The 19,755-nt window shown below is 40.5% G+C and overlaps 1 protein-coding gene across 1 annotated transcript; it reads left to right on the forward strand.

Moving 5' to 3' along the window:
* Nucleotides 1-2,671: 2,671 nt before the first annotated feature.
* On the forward strand, nt 2,672-19,349 carry ube2g2 (ubiquitin-conjugating enzyme E2G 2 (UBC7 homolog, yeast)). The gene is made up of 6 exons (XM_061879597.1): nt 2,672-2,786; nt 3,193-3,228; nt 11,650-11,695; nt 15,197-15,315; nt 18,284-18,424; nt 18,512-19,349. Exons 1-6 carry the CDS (start codon nt 2,744-2,746, stop codon nt 18,622-18,624), a joined length of 498 nt encoding a protein of 165 aa, XP_061735581.1. The 5' UTR covers nt 2,672-2,743; the 3' UTR covers nt 18,625-19,349.
* The last annotated feature ends 406 nt before the right edge of the window (nt 19,350-19,755 follow it).

Below are 19,755 nucleotides of genomic sequence, written 5' to 3' on the forward strand. Positions count from 1 at the left end.
TGGCACAAAGGCACACAAAAAGGAAAAACAATTCATCAGCGTGAGAGATGGAATAAAACAAAGGCTTAGCATGAAAAGCTAGCGAGAATATACATACTGTACGTGTAGAAGTCAGTCGTGAATGTTGCTTGAAGGCAAATTAGAGTCCCAGAAAGAATAAAGAAAAGGGGCGAGCTTAAATAAGGGACTTGGTTAGAAGAAACAGGTGTGCGTAGACAATAAGGGGCAGGTGAACTAATGAGCTACCATGGTGACAGACCAAACAGGAAAAAAAGACGTCAAACAACAGAGTGATACAAAAATGGAACAATAAGCAACAATATGTGGAGATCCGAGCAGCGGATCGCAACAGAGAGACCTGACCAAGAGTGCAGCAAAAAAACAACTTTCATCAATACAACAAAAACAAACAGTAGAAGTCACACACTAAACTTAAAAGCAAAAATTACTTACAACATAAACATAAAAGCATGCAATAGGTTAAAAAATATGTATACGTATATACAATAAAAGCAATTAAAAAAGAAGTATAGTGCCCATTAAAAACAGCTTCTCAATCTTTAGAATGTCCTAAAAGTCCCCCAAAGTGATGAGTTCAGGTAGCCTTGGATCCTTTTGTAATTTATCCCATGACCATAGCAGCAAATCTAAAGACTTTTTTTACTGAGACTTATGTTGGCTCTTGGAACCAACCAAGGATGTCCCGTGACCTTAAACTGTAGCGACTGGAGTCTCTACACATAAAAGAACACAAATAAGGAGGAACACTATGAAAATGTGTTTATGAACACACACAAACAAAAAAACTTGAGTTACAAGTTTAAATAAAGATAGAGATGTGGACAGTTCAATATGGACTGAAATTACTGCCCAAACTCCAAAAACACAAAAAATGGTTCACTCCAACCGTTTCGCAAGTAAAAAAAAAAAAAATCTGTTATTTGCGTATGGTGCATTCCACCAAAAATAACATAGAAGAAGAAGCAGGGTACTCCGGCTTCTTCCCACTTCCAAAAATATGCACCTGGGGATAGGTTGATTGGCCCTATTGTGTGAATGTGAGTGTGAATGTTGTCTGTCTATCTGTGTTCGCCCAGCGATGAGGTGGCGACTTGTCCACGGTGTACGCCGCCTTCCGCCCGATTGTAGCTGAGATAGGCCCCAAAGGGAATAAGCGGTAGAAAATGGATGGATGGAAGAAGCAGGGTATAGGAGCAAAACGGTGACAGAAGGAAGGGGGAAGCTTACAGGTTCTTCTTTGTTATTTTGGGCGGATGGCACCATGTGCAAATATTAGAAACTATGATGCCATAAACTGACTAAGCAGCACCACCTGTTGTTGTAGAGCAGGGGTGTCAAACTCAAATACAGAGTGGGCCAAAATTTTAAAAGGAATAAAGCCGCGGGCCAAGGTTGAACAAATGAATTTTTAATAGGGACCCAAACAAGTAAGGCGTATATAAATTTATAGTGACATGCAAAATCGAGTTTCAAATATCAATAATTACTGCTCAGTTAGCTACACTGATTTGCTTTAACACTGAATATGGAACAAGCAATGCTAATATAACTTAATAGTGCAAAATCAACTTTCAAAAAACAAAACAAAAAACATCAATGGCATATTAAATAACATTTTAATAAAAAATGTAATGCCAATTTTCAATTTGCAGCCTTCTGAGGTAAATATCAACATTAACTTTTTCCACAGGCTAATAAATTTGAAAATAAATGGGGGGGGGGTGTTATATTTTTGCGTCCCGGAAGAGTTATTGCTGCAAGAGGTCCTGGGTATTTGTTCTGTTGTGTTTATGTTGTGTTACGGTGCGGATGTTCTCACGAAATGTGTTTGTCATTCTTATTTGGTGCGGGTTCACAATGTGGTGCATATTTGTAACAGTGTTAAAGTTGTTTAAAAGGCCACCCTCATTGTGACCTGTATGGCTGTTGACCAAGTATGCCTTGCATTCACATATCTGTGTGTAAAAGCTGCATATATTATGTGACTGGGCCGGCACGCTGTTTGTATGGAGGAAAAGCGGACGTGACGACAGGTTGTAGAGGGCGCTAAAGGCAGTGCCTTTAAGGCACGCCCCCAATATTGTTGTCCGGGAGAATGTTTTTCAGGAGTCTCCCGGAAAATCGGGCGGGTAGGCAAGTATGAGTGTTGGCGGTGAATGCTGTGTTACAGCGACACCGCCGCTGTACAATACCGGCGGGCCAGCTTTAATGTTAATTTGATATTGCCTCAAGGGCCAAATGAAATTACACGGCAGGCCACATTTGGCCCGCGGGCCAGAGTTTGACACCCATGTTGTAGAGTGTGAGTCATGGGTGCTCTGACTGCAAGTGTGGGGCCCGCACAGGGCATACTTGCTTGCCAACCCTTCCAAATTTTCCGGGACACTCCACAACCATTCTCCCGAATTTCTCCCGAATTTCTCCCGATTTCCCGCCGGACAACAAGGCACGCCCCCTACAGGTCCATTCGGACCTGAGTGACGAGAGCTTTTCGTCACGTCCGCTTTTTCTCAATACAAACAGAGTGCCGCGGCTAAAATATTTGTGTGTGTTTGTGAAGTTTTGGCAGCAATTTCACTCCGTAATTCAAGGATTCCACTGTCAGACTGCAGCAGCATAAATCGTTGCACGCCCTGCCAGAGGGGGCAGTGTTAGCAAATACACACGTCGTTGTGCGCATGCGCACTCAGGACCCGCTGCTGCTTACTGACAGCAGGCAGCGATGGCGGGCACCGCGCTCAAGAGGCTAATGGCCGAATACAAACGTAAATACAAATGCAACATATCTCTCGCTGTCACCATAAACGTTTTAATAGCGTGTGCACTCTGTGTAACTCGGTAACATTTCAGAATGTTCACCGGAGACGTTTCCGTTGTAGGTGCCAGTAGATAGAAAGTTGACCTGGACAGTGTAAACTTATTATATTTAGCTTGTTTTGCTAGGCTGTTCTCAGGCGAGTGTTTAGTTTTAATGGCACAATTATTAGTTATTATTGACTTACACCTATTAAGGAACTAATGACAATGTTCAGCTTAATACTGAACTTGGTGATGATGTTGTGATGCTACTTTTCTGCTAGTAGAGTCTATGGCAGTCTCACTGGTAGCATCTTAGCATGGTAGCCAAGATTTGGCCGTAAGTAACCTGTGTTTACCTGCGTGTGTTTACAGAGCTGACGCTCAACCCACCGGAAGGAATCGTCGCAGGTATGTTTTTTTATTTTGTTTTTTTACTTTTATTTATAAATGTCAACATTTACAAACAGACGAGAAACTATAATCAAAATAATAGGGCTGCGAATCTTTGGGTGTCCCACGATTCGATTCAATATCGATTCTTGGGGTCACGATTTGATAATATATCGACTTTTTTTCGATTCAACGCGATTCTCGATTCAAAAAGGATATTTTTCCGATTCTAAACGATTCTGTATTCATTCAATACATAGGATTTCAGCAGCATCTACCCCAAGTCTGCTGACATGCAAGCAGAGTAGTAGATTAAAAAAAAAAAAAGCTTTTATAATTGTAAAGGGCAAGGTTTTATCAACTGAGTGCAATAATGTACATTTGTTTTGATCAAACAATCAATCAATGATTATTTATATAGCCCTAAATCATTAGTAAACTATTAAACTATTAACTATTAAACAAACCAAAACTATGACTTATTTTATCTTTGTGAAAACATTGGACACAGTGTGTTGTCAAGCTTATGAGATGCGATGCAAGTGTAAGCCACTGTGACACTATTGTTATTTTTATTTATTTTTATAAACGTCTAATGTTAATGTCAATGAGGGATTGTTAATCACTGCTATGCTGAAATTATAACTAATATTGATACTGTTGTTGATAATATTCATTTTTGTTTCACTACTTTTGGTTTGTTCTGTGTAGTGTTTGTGTCTCCTCTCAATTGCTCAGTTTATTGCAGTTCTGAGTCTTGCTAGGTCAGGTTTGGTTTTGGAATTGGATTGCATTGTTATGGTATTGCTAAGTAGTGGTTTGTTGGATTGATAAAAACAAAACAAAAACGATAAAAAAAAAGAGAATAGATTCTGAATCGCACAACTTATTCGATTTGTATTTGAATCGATTTTCCCACAACCCTACAAAATAGGTACAAAAACAGTACAAAACAGTACACAAACTGTACAAAATAAAGAATATATATATATATATATATATATATATATATATGAAGGGGAACCAGAGGGTGTGTTCCAACTATCCTGTGATCACACTCCTCAGCCTTCCCAGTAAGGTCTATTCAGGTGTACTGGAGAGGAGGCTACGCCGGCTAGTCGGACCTCAGATTCAGATGGAACAGTGTGGTTTTCGTCCTGGTCGTGGAACTGTGGACCAGCTCTATACTCTCGGCAGGGTCCTTGAGTGCATGGGAGTTTGCCCAACCAGTCTACATGTGCTTTGTGGACTTGGAGAAGGCATTAGACCGTGTTACCCCGGGAAGTCCTGTGGGGAGTGCTCAGAGAGTATGGGGTAACGGACGGTCTTAGTGTGGCGGTCCGCTCCCTGTATAATCAGTGTCAGAGCTTGGTCCGCATTGCCGGCAGTAAGTCGGACCCGTTTCCAGTGAGGGTTGGACTCCGCCAAGGCTGCCCTTTGTCACCGATTCTGTTCATAACTTTTATGGACAGAATTTCTAGGCGCAGTCACGGCGTTGAGGGTATCTGGTTTAGTAGTTACAGGATTAGGTTTCTGCTATTTGCAAAATATGCTGTCTGATGGCTTCATCTGGCCAAGATCTTCAGCTCTCACTGGATCGGTTCGCAGCCGAGTGTGAAGCGACTGAGATGAGAATCAGAACCTCCAAGTCCGAGTCCATGGTTCTCGTCCGGAAAAGGGTGGAGTGCCATCTCCGGGTTAGGGAGGAGATCTTGCCCCAAGTGGACGAGTTCAAGTACTTCGGAGTCTTGTTCACGAGTGAGGGAATGGTGGATCGATAGATCGACAGGTGGAGGCACAAAAGACAGGTTGGGTATTGAGTCTTTGGATGCATGTTACTTAAGGTGCAGGTAACATCAATGTCCTTCTTTTATCTAACCATCACAGTCTTTACAGGGTAATAACGATGAAAGATTTTAAAAGATATCTCTTTGATTTTGTTGGTAAGTAAATACCTGTTATGAAGGGACCACGTTTTGACCCAACAGATGTCATTCACAACATTATTCCAGAGCGCAATTACACCGGAGACAGACACACAATCCTTTTGGAATAAGCTGCGGATTTTTCTGGTATTTTTCAGATGTCGCAGGTATGGTTGTTGAGCAGTGACAAGCAACTCATGACGTCACTGCTGTAGTTTTTTTTCTTAATAACATGTAATTATTGTAGGGAGTAATGCACACCCTGGTCACTCCACCAGACACGCTAAATAGGTCCAATAAAAGTTGTACTCAGAAATCCTGCTCCTCAAAGCTGTTAAGCAGGGTTTCTCAATTATTTTCCTTTTACGCCTCCCCGAGGAAGAAGAAGACATTTAGCGCCCCCCACACTCCTAGACTATAAGTACTATAATTTATTTATATGATTGTTATACACCTCTGCGTAACTGTATCTGTGTATAGATAAACTTATATAAAAAAAAACTTTATTAAAATAGTATTTTAGTGTTTAACAAAAAATATTTAAAGTGCGTCAATTTGCCTGGAAAAAAAATCCTTATTCAAACTATAAACATTTTTTGACCGACTTGAGCCATATGATACGGAAAAATAAAATTAAATAAACTCAATAAATAGTAATGAATTCAAATTGATCAGCAACATTAACTCAAGAGCACTATATCTAAACGTTTAACCTACCAAACAAAAATGAATACAGCAAATTGTGCTTTTTTTTTTTTATATATATAAACAGGGATGGGAATTTTCCGCGGATCCACTGAATTCCGCCGATTTTGGCGCCGCTAGGGTGGTTTTTGTCTCTGCGTTAGAGATACGCGGATAGTAGGGGTGTAACGTACAGTACGTGTATTTGTATTGAACCGTTTCGGTACGAGGGTTTCGGTTCAGAGGTGAACCAAACGTCACAGAGATATTAAGTAGCGCACCGCACGTTGTGTAAACAATGCACACCGAGGCCCCATGAATTGATTTACGTGGACCCCGACTTAAACAAGTTGAAAAACTTATTCGGGTGTTACCATTTAGTGGTCAATTGTACAAAATATGTAGTGTACTGTGCAATCTACTAATAAAAGTTTCAATCAATCAAAAAAAAAAACAACACACGGCATGCTAGGAGCGATAAAGGTATATGATAGACTGACCACACCTCCTCTTTTCACGGGATACGTCCTCTTTGTGGAGCTGTCCAGGTGGAGTTTCTTAAATGCCTCAATGTCCGGCATTTTAAGTTAAGGGTTGCTTGTATTTTCTATGTACGTTCAGGGTTAAGAAGGGGTTAAAAACAAAAAAAAAAGTGCTGCACGGAAGCAACATTCGTGAGGGAGGGGCAGAGACAGAGAGAGCGAGAGAGTTGTGATAAATGCGCATGCGTCGCCAGGCTCTGCTTTTTAACCATAGATTTATCAGATTTTATTTTTTATTATCTATAGCAGTGGTGTCAAAACTGTGCGCCGGAGGCCATTTGCGGCCCACAGCTAATGTTTTAAAGGCCCACGACACATTCTAAAAATACTATTAAAATAAACAAAAACATAAACAAAAGTGAAATAAAAAAGCTTAAAGGCTAAATGTAATTTAGAAAAAGTTGCAACGTTTACTAATAAAACAAAGCTGTTTTTTCTTCTTTCAAACTGTTATTGGTCAAAAAATTCACAGAATGGGGTCCATTTATTGGTCAATTATCCTCTTCAACATAACATTTAACTATGTATATATATTTCCGAATGGTTCAACCGCCACGCGCCCGAATCTATTTAAAATAAATTTTTTCGTCATGTCACCCTCCTGACCCGCGTCCGCGGATGAGACCGCAAACTGCACATCTCTACTCTGCGTTGACCTAGTTATCAGTAAGAGGCAAAGAATTCCAAATAATCCAAAAGTGTGCAAGAATTTGATATATGTATAAACTTGTATACATAAATTTCATCACATGATACATTTTTATGAAAATATTTGCTAAACAATTTGAAATTTGGGTCAGGAGAATATTGTTAGATTTTGACTCAAAATAGCAGGAAATGTATCCTAAGCTAACATAGATTTCAAAATTTTTCTGGGGGGGCATGCCCCCAGACCCCACTAGTGGGTGGGCGCACAATGTGCATTCGGGTGCGGCCTTCCGCAAAGCGGTGTTTTAGGATTAAAACATTTTCAGCTGGTTTTGTAAATTTTCATTCCCATCCCTGAATAAAGAAAAATGTGGAAGTCAAGATTAATGTAGGGCTGGGCGATATGGCCTATTTTTAATACCTCGATATTTTTAGGCCATATCGCGATTCACGATATATATCTCGATATTTTGCCTTAGCCTCGAATGAACACTTGATGCATATAATCAATCAATCAATGTTTATTTATATAGCACTAAATCACCAGTGTCTCAAAGGGCTGCACAAACCACAACGACATCCTCAATAGAGCCCACATAAGGGCAAGGAAAACTCACCCCAATGGGACGTCGGTGACAGTGACAATGATGACTATGAGAAACCTTGGAGAGGACCGCATACAGTGGGGCATAAAAGTATTTAGTCAGCCACCGATTGTGCAAGCTCTCCCACTTAAAATGATGACAGAAGTCTGTAATTTTCATCATAGGTACATTTCAACTGCGAGAGACAGAATGTGAAAAAAAAATCCAGGAATTCACATTGTAGGAATTTTAAAGAATTTATTTGTAAATTATGGTGAAAAATAAGTATTTGGTCACTTCAAACAAGGAAAATCTCTGGCTCTCACAAACCTGTGACTTCTTCTTTAAGAAGCTCTTCTGTCCTCCACTCGTTATCCTGTTTGAACTCGTTATCTGTATAAAAGACACCTGTCCACAGCCTCAAATAGTCAGACTCCAAACTCCACTATGGCCAAGACCAAAGAGCTGTCGCAGGACACCAGGAAAAGAATTGTAGACTTCCACCAGACTGGGAAGAGTGAATCTACAATAGGCAAGCAGATTGGTGTGAAAACATCAACTGTGGGAGCAATTATCAGAAAATGGAAGAAATACAAGAGCACTGATAATCTCCCTCGATCTGGAGCTCCACGCAAGATCTCATCACGTGGGGTCAAAATGATCATGAGAACGGTGAGCAAAAATCCCAGAACCACACTGGGGGACCTGGTGAATGACCTGCAGAGAGCTGGGACCAAAGTAACAAAGGTTACCATCAGTAACACTCTACGCCAACAGGGAATCAAATCCTGCACTGTTTTACTGCTAAGGGCACAGAACGACTGATCCGTGTTAAGGAAAGAATGAATGGGGCCATGTATCGTGAGATTTTGAGCCAAAACCTCCTTCCATCAGTGAGAGCTTTGAAGATTAAATGTGGCTGGGTCTTCCAGCATGACAATGATCCCAAACACACCGCCTGGGCAACGAAGGAGTGGCTCCGTAAGAAGCATTTGAAAGTCCTGGAGTGGCGTACCCAGTCTCCAGACCTCAACCCCATAGAAAATCTGTAGAGGGAATTGAAAGTCCGTGTTGCTCGGCGACAGCCCCAAAACATCACTGCTCTCGAGAAGATCTGCATAGAGGAATGGGCCAAAATACCAGCTACTGTGTGTGCAAACCTGGTAAAGACCTATAGTATTCGTTGGACCTCTGTTATTGCCAACAAAGCTTATATTACAAAGTATTGAGTTGAATTTTTGTTATTGACCAAATACATATTTTCCACCATAATTTATAAATAAATTCTTTAAAATTCCTACAATGTGAATTCCTGGATTTTTTTTTTCACATTCTGTCTCTCACAGTTGAAGTGTACCTATGATGAAAATTAGAGACCACTGTCATCATTTGAAGTGGGAGAACTTGCACAATCGGTGGCTGACTAAATACTTTTTTGCCCCACTGTATGTTGACGAACGGATATGATGATATGCTGAGTAAGCACTCTCCATTCTCTAGCAGGTGACTTTTCAAATGGTCCTACATATTAGCAGTAATGCTACTTTTTGTAGCAACGCTATATCACCACACTTGACAAATTACGGTTGTCTGTTTGACATATTCCCACTTGAAGCCAAACCACCGCCAGACGATGGACCCCCTGCTGTTTTTCTTGGGAATTAATTCTTCCTTCATTCGTTACCAGATTTGCACCTTCTTTCTGTCGTATTACCACTCGCACGGCACTGCTAGCATCACAGCTAATGTTACCCATGCTGCTACCTCTCTGAGGGCGTATACATATGTAACATATGACGAGACAGTATGTGACGTATGTAAAAAGGTGCGCTTGCTGTCTGTGAGAAGGAGAGACAGGAAAGAGTGAAGAATGCCAGTAGCTAAAAGCAACTACGTGAGAACGTATACTCGAATATCACAATATAGTCATTTTCTATATCGCACAAAGACAAACCCGCGATATATCGAGTGTATCGACATATTGCCCAGCCCTAGATTAATGGCTACAATAAGCACGTTTTGCAGTGTAAGTGTGCAGCTTTTTCAAGTGGAGTGATACTGATGTAGCACACGCCCCCTGCTGTAAGCAACTGTTAGTTGACAGACAGGTATTTACGTACAGAAAGCACCAACTTAATATTTTCACCACCTATTGTAGAAACACGTTATGGTCTTTGTCAAAATAAAACACAGCAAAAATGGTTTGTAATGTACAAACCTTGTTTCCATATGAGTTGGGAAATTCTGTTACATGTAAATAGAAACAGAATACAATGATTTGCAAATCATTTTCAACCCATATTCAGTTGAATATGCAACAAAGACAACATATTTGATGCTCAAACTGGTAAACATTTTTTTTTGCAAATAATCATTAACTTTGGAATTTGACAAAGAATTTGGTCAAGGTGGCAATAAATACTGATAAAGTTGAGAAATGCTCATCAAACACTTATTTGGAACATCCTACAGGTGTGCAAGTTAATTGGGAACAGGTGGGTGCCATGATTGGGTATAAAATCAGCTTTCATGAAATGCTAAGCCCTTTGAGACACTGGTGATTTAGTGCTATATAAATAAACATGGACTGATTGATTATATGCATCAAGTGTTCATTCAAGGCTAAGGCAAAATATTGAGATATATATCGTGAATCGCGATATGGCCTAAAAATATCGAGATATTAAAAATAAGCCACATAGTCCAGCCCTACATTAATCTTGACAAACAAGGATGGGGCGAGGTTCACTAATTTTAAAGAAAATTGTCGAACAGTTTTAGAACAATATTTCTCAACGAGCTATTGCAAGGAATTTAGGGATTTTACCATCTACGGTCCGTAAAATCATCAAAAGGTTCAGAGAATCTGGAGAAATCACTGCATGTAAGCGATGATATTACAGACCTTTGATCCCTCAGGCGGCAGTGCATCAAAAACCGACATCAGTATGTAAAGGATATGACCACATGGGGACAGGAACACTTCATAAAACCACTGTCGGTAACTACAGTTGGTTGCTACATCTGTAAGTGCAAGTTAAAACTCTGCTATGCAAAGCAAAACCTGTTTATCAAAACACAAAAGAACGGCGCTGGCTTAGCTGGGCCTGAGCTCATCTAAGATGGACTGATGCAAAGTGGAAAAGTGTTCTGTGGTCTGACGAGTCCACATTTCAAATTATATTTGGAAACTGTAGACGTGGTGTCCTCCGGAACAAAGAGGAAAATAACCATCCGGATTGTTATGGGCACAAAGTTTAAAAGCCAGCATCTGTGATGGTATGGGGGTGTATTAATGCCCAGGGCATGGCTAACTTACACATCTGTGAAGGCACCATTAATGCTGAATGGTCCATACAGGTTTTGGAGCAACATATGTTGCCATCCAAGCAACGTTATCATGGATGCCCCCGCTTATTTCAGCAAGACAATGCCAAGCCACGTGTTACAACAGCGTGGTTTCGTAGTAAAAGAGTGCGGGTACTTTCTTGGCCCGCCTGCAGTCCAGACCTGTCTCCAATCAAAAATGTGTGGCGCATTATGAAGCGTAAAATACAACAGCGGGCAACCCCGGACTGTTGAACGACTAAAGCTCTACATAAAACAAGAATGAGAAAGAATTCCACTTTCAAAGCTTCAACAATTAGTTTCCTCAGTTCCCAAACGTTTATTGAGTGTCGTTAAAAGAAAAGGTGATGTAACACAGTGGTGAACATGCCCTTTCCCAACTACTTTGGCACATGTTGCAGCCATGAAATTCTAAGTTAATTATTTTTTGCAAAAAAAAAAGTAAAGTTTATGAGTTTGAACATCAAATATTTTGTCTGTGTAGTGCATTCAATTGAATATGGGTTAAAAAGGATTTGCGAATCATTGTATTCCGTTTATATTTACATCTAACACAATTTCCCAACTCATATGGAAACAGGGTTTGTAGCAATAAATGTTTGTGGGATCTTCATCCACCCACCATGTATTAATTGCTTATTGTTTATAGTTATATTAGTACATGCTGCCAAGTGATGAGGTAATGTGTGTTATCCTGTGTCTTTCCAGGTCCAGCCAACGAGGAGAACTTCTTTGAATGGGAGGCGCTCATCATGTAAGTACTGTCAATTTTTCTGCACTTGTGTGGCAGGAATACAGAGGATAAATGCTTTTCTCTCGTGACATGAACCATTGTGTAGACGGAAGTACAGTGGTACCTCAACTTACGAGCTCACTTCGTGCCACGACCAAACTTGTACATTTAAACACTGATATCCCAAATCAACGCTGCCTTTAGAAATACATTTAAATCCTCCCAAAACACCACCATGCCTTTTAAAAAAACAACAACTAACTTTTAAATACAAAATATTGTTTGAAAAACATTATAAAACAGGGATGGGAATTCCGCCGATTTTGGCGCTGCCAGGTAGGAGCCCGTTGACCTTCTAGAAACAAACTGCAGCTCAGCTCACTCGCAGTCCTGTTTGAGGTGAAGGCTAGTTAGCTTTTAGCGTAACGTTAGCTCATTTTGCGGTGTGTGCATGTGTGTGTGTGCGATCGCGCGCGCGTGTGTGTTTGTGTGTGTGGTGTGTGTGTGTGTTGTTACGGACAGTGTTGATTGAGGTGTGTTGAAGCAGCAAAAAAGGACATGATGTTAAATGAAGAGTTTCTGTCTGTGATAGTTGATATACGTAATAATGTAAGTGCATCATAAAGCCTACATGAACTCCATGCTGTTTAGGTAGGAATAGTCTCTCCTATTGCTACTGTACTATTTTTTTCAGCTATAGTTACATTAATCATTAGTAATGTAGCAGCCTAGTTTTGAATGGCAGGGTCCCTGCTATCACATGTTGATACAAATATAACATTTACAGAATAAAAATCAACTACAGGCTTCCCAAATGCTGTAATAAATTAAGCATGATGAGTTGACTTGAAACTGTTTAATGTTGCACTTTTTATATGTAGAAGAAAAGTTATGTCATTTTATTTCATCTAAGCAACAACTTGAGGCAGTTTAATGTGGATTAACGTGGGCAGAATTATTATAGTGTTCCCAATGTTAAAAGGATCAAGCTATTGTTTACACATTTGGTAAATAAATAACCAAAAAATTTATATTTTGTTGTTTTCTTACTGTACCGAAAATGAACCGAACCATGACCTCTAAACCGAGGTACGTACCGAACCGAAATTTTTGTATACCGTTACACCCCTACCGCCAGGGTCATTTCTGTGAATCGTTTAAATACGGGGAGAAAATTATAGGGGGGGTTAGGTACTCGTGGTTTTTGTTTCTGCGTTGACCTAGTTATCATTACAAGGCAGAGAATTCCCGCGAAAAATATAATGCCAATGTGTGAAGGCACCAGATTGGCTAGCTCTACTATCAGCTGACAACATCAACCAATGACATTGCCCGTTATAGGCGTCTGCACGCATCGTTTGCAGACAATATCTAGTCCCTGATCCTAAATTATTGTGAGCGTTTCTGAACTCGTATTCTGTTTATATTGGTTGTGTAAACTTGTATCCATAAATTTCATCACATGATACATTTTTATGAAAATATTTGCTAATAAATGTGAAATTTTGGTCAAGAGAATATTGTTAGATTTTGACTCAAAATAGCAGGAAATGCATCCTAAACTAACATAGATTAAGATAAGAGAAACTTTATTTATCCCACAATAGGGAAATGATGTCCACAAACAATAAGCTAAAAAACACGTGAAAACAAGAGGGGAAAGACCACAGAAGTGATGCAATCAGCTGCACCATTTCTACATACAGCTACAAAAGTAAAACACAATAGAAAAAACAAGAAATGTGGAATAAATAATACACATTATTGTATGGAGGAGTGGGCCAAAATCCCTGCGGCAGTGTGTACAAAGGTGGTCAAGAACTACAGGAAAACAGATGTACCAGATATTAAATTCTGTTTTCTAATGTATCAAATACCTATGTCAAGCAATAAAATGCAAATTTAAAAATAATAAAAATCATACAATTTGATTTTCTGGATTTTTGTTATAGATCCTTTCGCTGACAGTTGAAGAGTACCTATGAAAAAGGTTAGACTTTTTTCATGCTTTGTTAGTGGGAAGATATGCAAAATCAGCAGTGCCTCAAATACGTGTTCTCCTTGCTGTATACATTGACATTTTTGTATCGCCTCGCCCTAGGTGAAAGTATGAAAACGTTAAGCAAATGGAGTCCAAAAAATTATGTGGTGTCCTTCTGTATCGTTGCTGTGTCGATGACGGGGACTTTTACCACTAATAAACTTGTTGTGGTTGTCTGAGGTGTTTTCCGTCTACATGATGTCAGTGAAGGCTGCGACCGTGATCGTTTAATGTCAGTGTGTCCTTCAATTGAGCCTGATGACATCACTGTCCCACATCCCATCATTACCTGAGACGGTCCACAGCTGAGAATCTTATTTGAACCACTAGAAAAAAACTTCTGAAGATGAAAAAAATATTTTTTTTTAAGACCGCAGCAGCATAACTTCCTTTGTTACAGACGGCATAACTGTGAGCGTTGATTTTCAAGGTCACTGTTGGTTTTACTTTTGGTCCATTAAGAGAACATAACTGCATATCTTTTGTTTAAACATGTTTTGTGACTTAACAAACTTTTTTTGTGCATTAAAGATGCCAAAACCAATCCAGTGTAGGTCAAAATATGCAATGGTATGTGAACAAAACTTTCAAGTCTCAGTTTTGTGTTGTAGATGATGAAGTAAATTATTGTTAAGTCAATCAAAACTGTATTTATGTAGCACTTTTCATACACATGTAAATTGCAACACAACATGTTTTAGACCAATTTAAGGGGAAAAACACTTGCAGCATCATTGACAATAAAAAGAAATGGCAATGATGTCGGAAAATGGCACCTTGGAGGCGTCTCCACTGGAGAATAAGAATGTACATCATCTGAAAAAAATATATAAAATATTTTTGAATTTAAAAATTAAATATAATTGTTTTAATGTAATTATTAATAAATAAATAAACTAGTAAGATTAGTATATAAAGCAGTAATGATAATAATTTTATTAATAATGAATGAAAGAGAAAAAAATTAACTGCTAACTAAAAATGTTTCCTGAGCTGCACTTTGGACAACTTTTGTTTACAGCTTTTCATACGTTTTCATTAGTGCAATACGTTTTCATAACATGGTCACTACTGCCTACTTTGTCTTGTTATATTCTTATTTTACTGTTATTTTATTCCCATTGTTGCTTTTTATTTTTTATTCTTATTGTAATATTTCTCTATTTTGTTTCCATTTAAACCCCCAATATTTACTTTTTACTTTTTTTTTTTTTTCAATTGATTTCAACTCTGTACACTGCTGCTGGAATTTTGATTTTCCTGAAGGAACTCTCCTGAAGGAATCAATAAAGTACTATCTATCTATCTATTTCATTTTAGGAAAGTACAACGATGCAGCCCTGGCTTTTTCTCAGCACCTTCGCTAGCTCTAGGATGGGCTGCGCGTTATTTGTTTTGCTCTTTTTTGGAATATCAGTTATGATGCCTCCTGTGTTTGAGTTCCACTAAAGCAGTTTTTGTGGTTCTGGCCCGTGTCTCAGGGGTCCTCAGGACACGTGTTTTGAAGGTGGCGTCTTCCCGGCCGTCCTCACCTTCCCCTCTGATTATCCACTCAGCCCTCCCAAGATGAGATTCACCTGTGAGATGTTTCACCCCAACAGTAAGTCTTGCGGACCACACCACTAAACCAGTCCCCACACTGCTCAGTCACATGACAGGCAGTAAACAGGAAGTATCGAATGACCGTCAGTTGGCCTGTCAGGACCTGCGAGACTGTTAGCTTGTTGTTAGCGCTTTGATGAATGGAGAGGGCTCTGATGTCACAGTTGTCTGAGCACGCTTCGCACTGATTAGAGGACAGCTGGCCCATCATCATCATCATCATCGCACACACCCTCTTATTTTTTACGTCTTGCGACGTGTGCCTGCATGATGTCACTAGACTCACAGCGGTCATGTGACACACAAAGTGGTCAAGAAGCAGCACCTTGAGCTGAATCGAGATCAAATTCTCGACCTGTCGACCCGACAGCGCACACCTGAAAGCAGGTCTCTCGCCCGCATGACAAGAAGCCTAGACACTTATCAGGCCCGCATCATGTAATCGGTGTCTTCTTCGTGTTTGCAAGATATCACAATCATCGTGATGATTCGATTGTGATTGCAACAACATCTGCACAGCAACATTACAACTGCATATATTAAAAACACACTATTCGACAAAGTCGGCAAAAAACGTCCTAAAGAGCTTAATTTTTAAGAATGTGCCATTAACGACACTTTTGGGATATGTCACGATTAGGGGTTCAGCAATTCGACATTAATGACAAATACATTAATACAATTTGTCCTGGCGAAATTCATTTGTCGACAATAAATCGGTGAAGTTATCGCTCGTGTTTTTCCAGACGGAAACAAACACGCGGTGGTCAGTGTGACCAGCAGGGATGAGTACCAAATCTGGTACTTTTTGACACCGACTGCACTTAGCAGGTCCTGCCGGGCACTGATTCACGTAGAATCCAACTGTGCCATGTTGCGGTACGTGGGTTGCGCTTGATGTCGCGCCTGGGTGCCAGCTCGTCGCACTTTGGCACTTGCTGATCACTCAAGCAGCACTGAGAGCGAGCTCAACCAAATGATAACGTTGCAATTTCCAATGCCAACAGAGAAACAGTCCAACGTAAGTAACGTAAGGTTCCACTTTTCCAAAGATATGCCAGCTGGATGCTAATATACATTGGCTTTACTATTGACATGCTGCTGAATAGCATTAATAAGTCAACATGGTGATTTCAACACCTCCAAATGTGTTAATTTAAACTACAACTAAGATGCACGTTACAATCTGAAACATCCGGTGTGTAATAATTACAATACTTGAGTATTAACACTTTAAGGGCGCAACAAAAACACACCAAATAATAAACACTACTGCTATCTGACGCCTTGGACTAGCAACTATAATCGCAACTTAATGTTATACTTGTGATAATGAAACAAGATACAACAACTGGACAGCAGTTATCAGCTAATTTTTAAAAGGTGCAATAAAAATGAAACTTTATTTATTTATCAAAAAAATATATATATTTATCAACAGATAAAAAGGTACTCAACATTGGTACCGTTGAGCACCAGTATTGATTCCCAGGTGCCAGCAAGTGATGCCGTATCAGATCAAATATGAACGGTGCCCATTAGAGGTGTAATGGTACACAAACATTTCGGTTCGGTACGTACCTCGGTTTAGAGGTCACGGTTCGGTTCATTTTCGGTACAGTAAGAAAACAACAAAATATACATTTTTTGGTTATTTATTTACCAAATTTGTAAACAATGGCTTGATCCTTTTAACATTGGGAACGCTATAATAATTCTGCCCACGTTAATCCACAATAAACTGCCTCAAGTTGTTGCTTGAATGAAATAAAATGACACAACTTTTCTTCTACGTATAAAAAGTGCAACATTAAACAGTTTCAAGTCAACTCATCATGCTTAATTTATTATAGCATTGGGGAAGCCTGTAGTTGATTTTTTATTATGTAAATGTTATATTTTTATCAACATGTGATTGCAGGAACCCTGCCATTCAAAACTAGGATTACTAATGATTAATGTAACTATAGCTGAAAAAAAAAAAAAAATTATAATGGATTAGATTTATATCGCGCTTTTCTATAGTTAGATACTCAAAGCACTCACAGAGAAGTGGGAACCCATCATTCATTCACACCTGGTGGTGGTAAGCTACATCAGTAGCCACAGCTGCCCTGGGGTAGACTGACGGAAGCGTGGCTGCCATAGTACAGTACCAATAGGAGAGACTATTCATCCCTGAACACCATGGAGGTTGTGTAGGCTTTATGATGCACTTACATTATTATATAAACTATCAGAGACGGAAACTCTTCATTTAACATAATTTCCTTTTTTGCTGCTTCAACACACCTCAATCAACACTTTCCGTAACACACACACACTCACACACACACCACAAAATGAGCTAACGTTACGCTAAAAGCTAAGTAGCCTTCACCTAAAGCCAGGACTGCGACTGAGCTGAGCTGTAGTTTGTTTCTAGAAGGTCAACGGGCTCATAGTGATGTTTAGAAAGTAGTTGACATGGAAGTGTTTAGTATAATTTGGGAAGAGTCCGTTGCTCCCCTGCTAAACGCCTATCTGCTCGACGCTGAAGCGCAGACTAGATGCGCTCTGAATATGCACTGCTAATTTGCTTGTTACCGCTACTGTTGTAACCAATCAGATGGTTGTGTGGGAAGGACAATGCAGGGTGCTGTGCAGGAGACAGAGGCAAAACGGAGCGGAGCAGCTTGTTAAGACTTTAGCATAGGCGGCTACTTCATATGTTTGTGTGGAACTCGTTCGGTACTCCTCCGCACCGAACCGGAACCCCCGTACCGAAACGGTTCAATACAAATACACGTACCGTTACACCCCTAGTGCCCATGCCTAGTGACCTGTAGCAGCAGGAAAAGAAAATCGGCTGCTCATAGTTGAGTGTTCGCATTATTATTATTGTATTAGAGGGAGCATGCTGGCTGCTCTCCGCGCTGTTCCATTCACGTTCTAGCTGCCTGATCGTGGTTATCCCCCCGCTGCAGTCTATCCGGACGGCCGTGTGTGCATCTCCATCCTGCACGCCCCCGGGGACGACCCAATGGGTTATGAGAGCAGCGCAGAGCGGTGGAGTCCGGTCCAGAGCGTAGAGAAGATCTTGCTGTCGGTGGTTAGCATGTTGGCAGGTAGGTACCCCTTAATGGCTGCAAGCATTGAAAAATTACACGTCTCCACGGGAACTCATTCTCCCAATGACTCTTCACCCTCCGCAGAACCAAACGACGAGAGTGGAGCCAACGTGGACGCCTCCAAAATGTGGCGGGAGGATCGGGATCAATTTTACAAACTCGCCCAGAAGCTCGTGCGCAAGTCTTTGGGCCTTTAATCACGATGTCGTCGCCCAACATCGTGTTTGTGCGTGTGTTTTTGTGTGTGTGCGTGCGCGTCTGGAGTGAGTGTGAGAGGTTATGGACCAGAGGGCAAAAGTCACAGTACAGATAAATGCTGTTTTCACACTACAAGTGATCATGCATAACATCATTGTTGACCCCTGCCGCCCCGCCCCCTACTCCACAGAATGACTGACACAAGAACACGTGCGCACCAAATCGCTCATCGCATCCACAGGAAGCGATGTCACATCATAGACCCTTGTTGGCAAGCAGCCACTGTTTATTTTTTGTTTAGACCCAGCTGCTGCGTGACAAAACCAGGACACAATCAGCTGACACTGTCCTTTGTGTACAAGTTGGAACATGACCCGGCTCTCCTTTAACCTTGACCCCGCGCACCCGCCGTTTCAGTTAGTTGAGAAGCAAGGACGACCTGGCTTGTTCCCTCAATGCATCTTGGGAGCTACATAGTATTTACAAAGTGTGTGTGCGTGATGAACAGGGCAGGGCTCTGCTTGAGGCGGGGGAATTCCTGCCCTCCCTGATCCCACCTGAGAGCTGGTAGACAAGTGGCCTCTGGCTCGTCTTTTCATCTTTCTTGTCATCTTCACGTGACGACACTTCAAACGCTTGCTAAGCTGCACTCCCGCTGACGACAAAAAGAGGAATAAGTCTATAGGTTTGGCGCTCAAAGAAATAAAGTGGTTCACTTCCAACATCACACGTGTCATTTGTGCATATTAGCGTGGCATCATTTTTCTTTAGAATGACGTCCTGGCGGGATTTCACCCTGAAATGAAAAATAAATTGTGAAGTAAGCGACAGTGGATCCAAAGTAAGTGTATTTAACATCATCTTGTTTATGATGGCGGTTTATGATGGCGGTGGTGTCAGAGAGGAGAAGTCTAGCAAAACTCCTAGCCATTATGGACAACACCTCCCACCCACTACACTCGGACCTTGTGGAGAGAATGAGCATGTTCAGTGGAAGGCTCAGACTCCCAAAATGTAACACGGAACGACACAGGAGGTCCTTCATACCGACAGCCATCAGACTGTATAATGCATATGTTCCTTCTTGACTGCACTTAAATGTAGAATATATTTATATTATTCATATATTA

This window comes from Nerophis ophidion, linkage group LG19 (genome assembly GCF_033978795.1).
Source record: "Nerophis ophidion isolate RoL-2023_Sa linkage group LG19, RoL_Noph_v1.0, whole genome shotgun sequence".
In the NCBI taxonomy this organism is placed as follows: domain Eukaryota; kingdom Metazoa; phylum Chordata; class Actinopteri; order Syngnathiformes; family Syngnathidae; genus Nerophis; species Nerophis ophidion.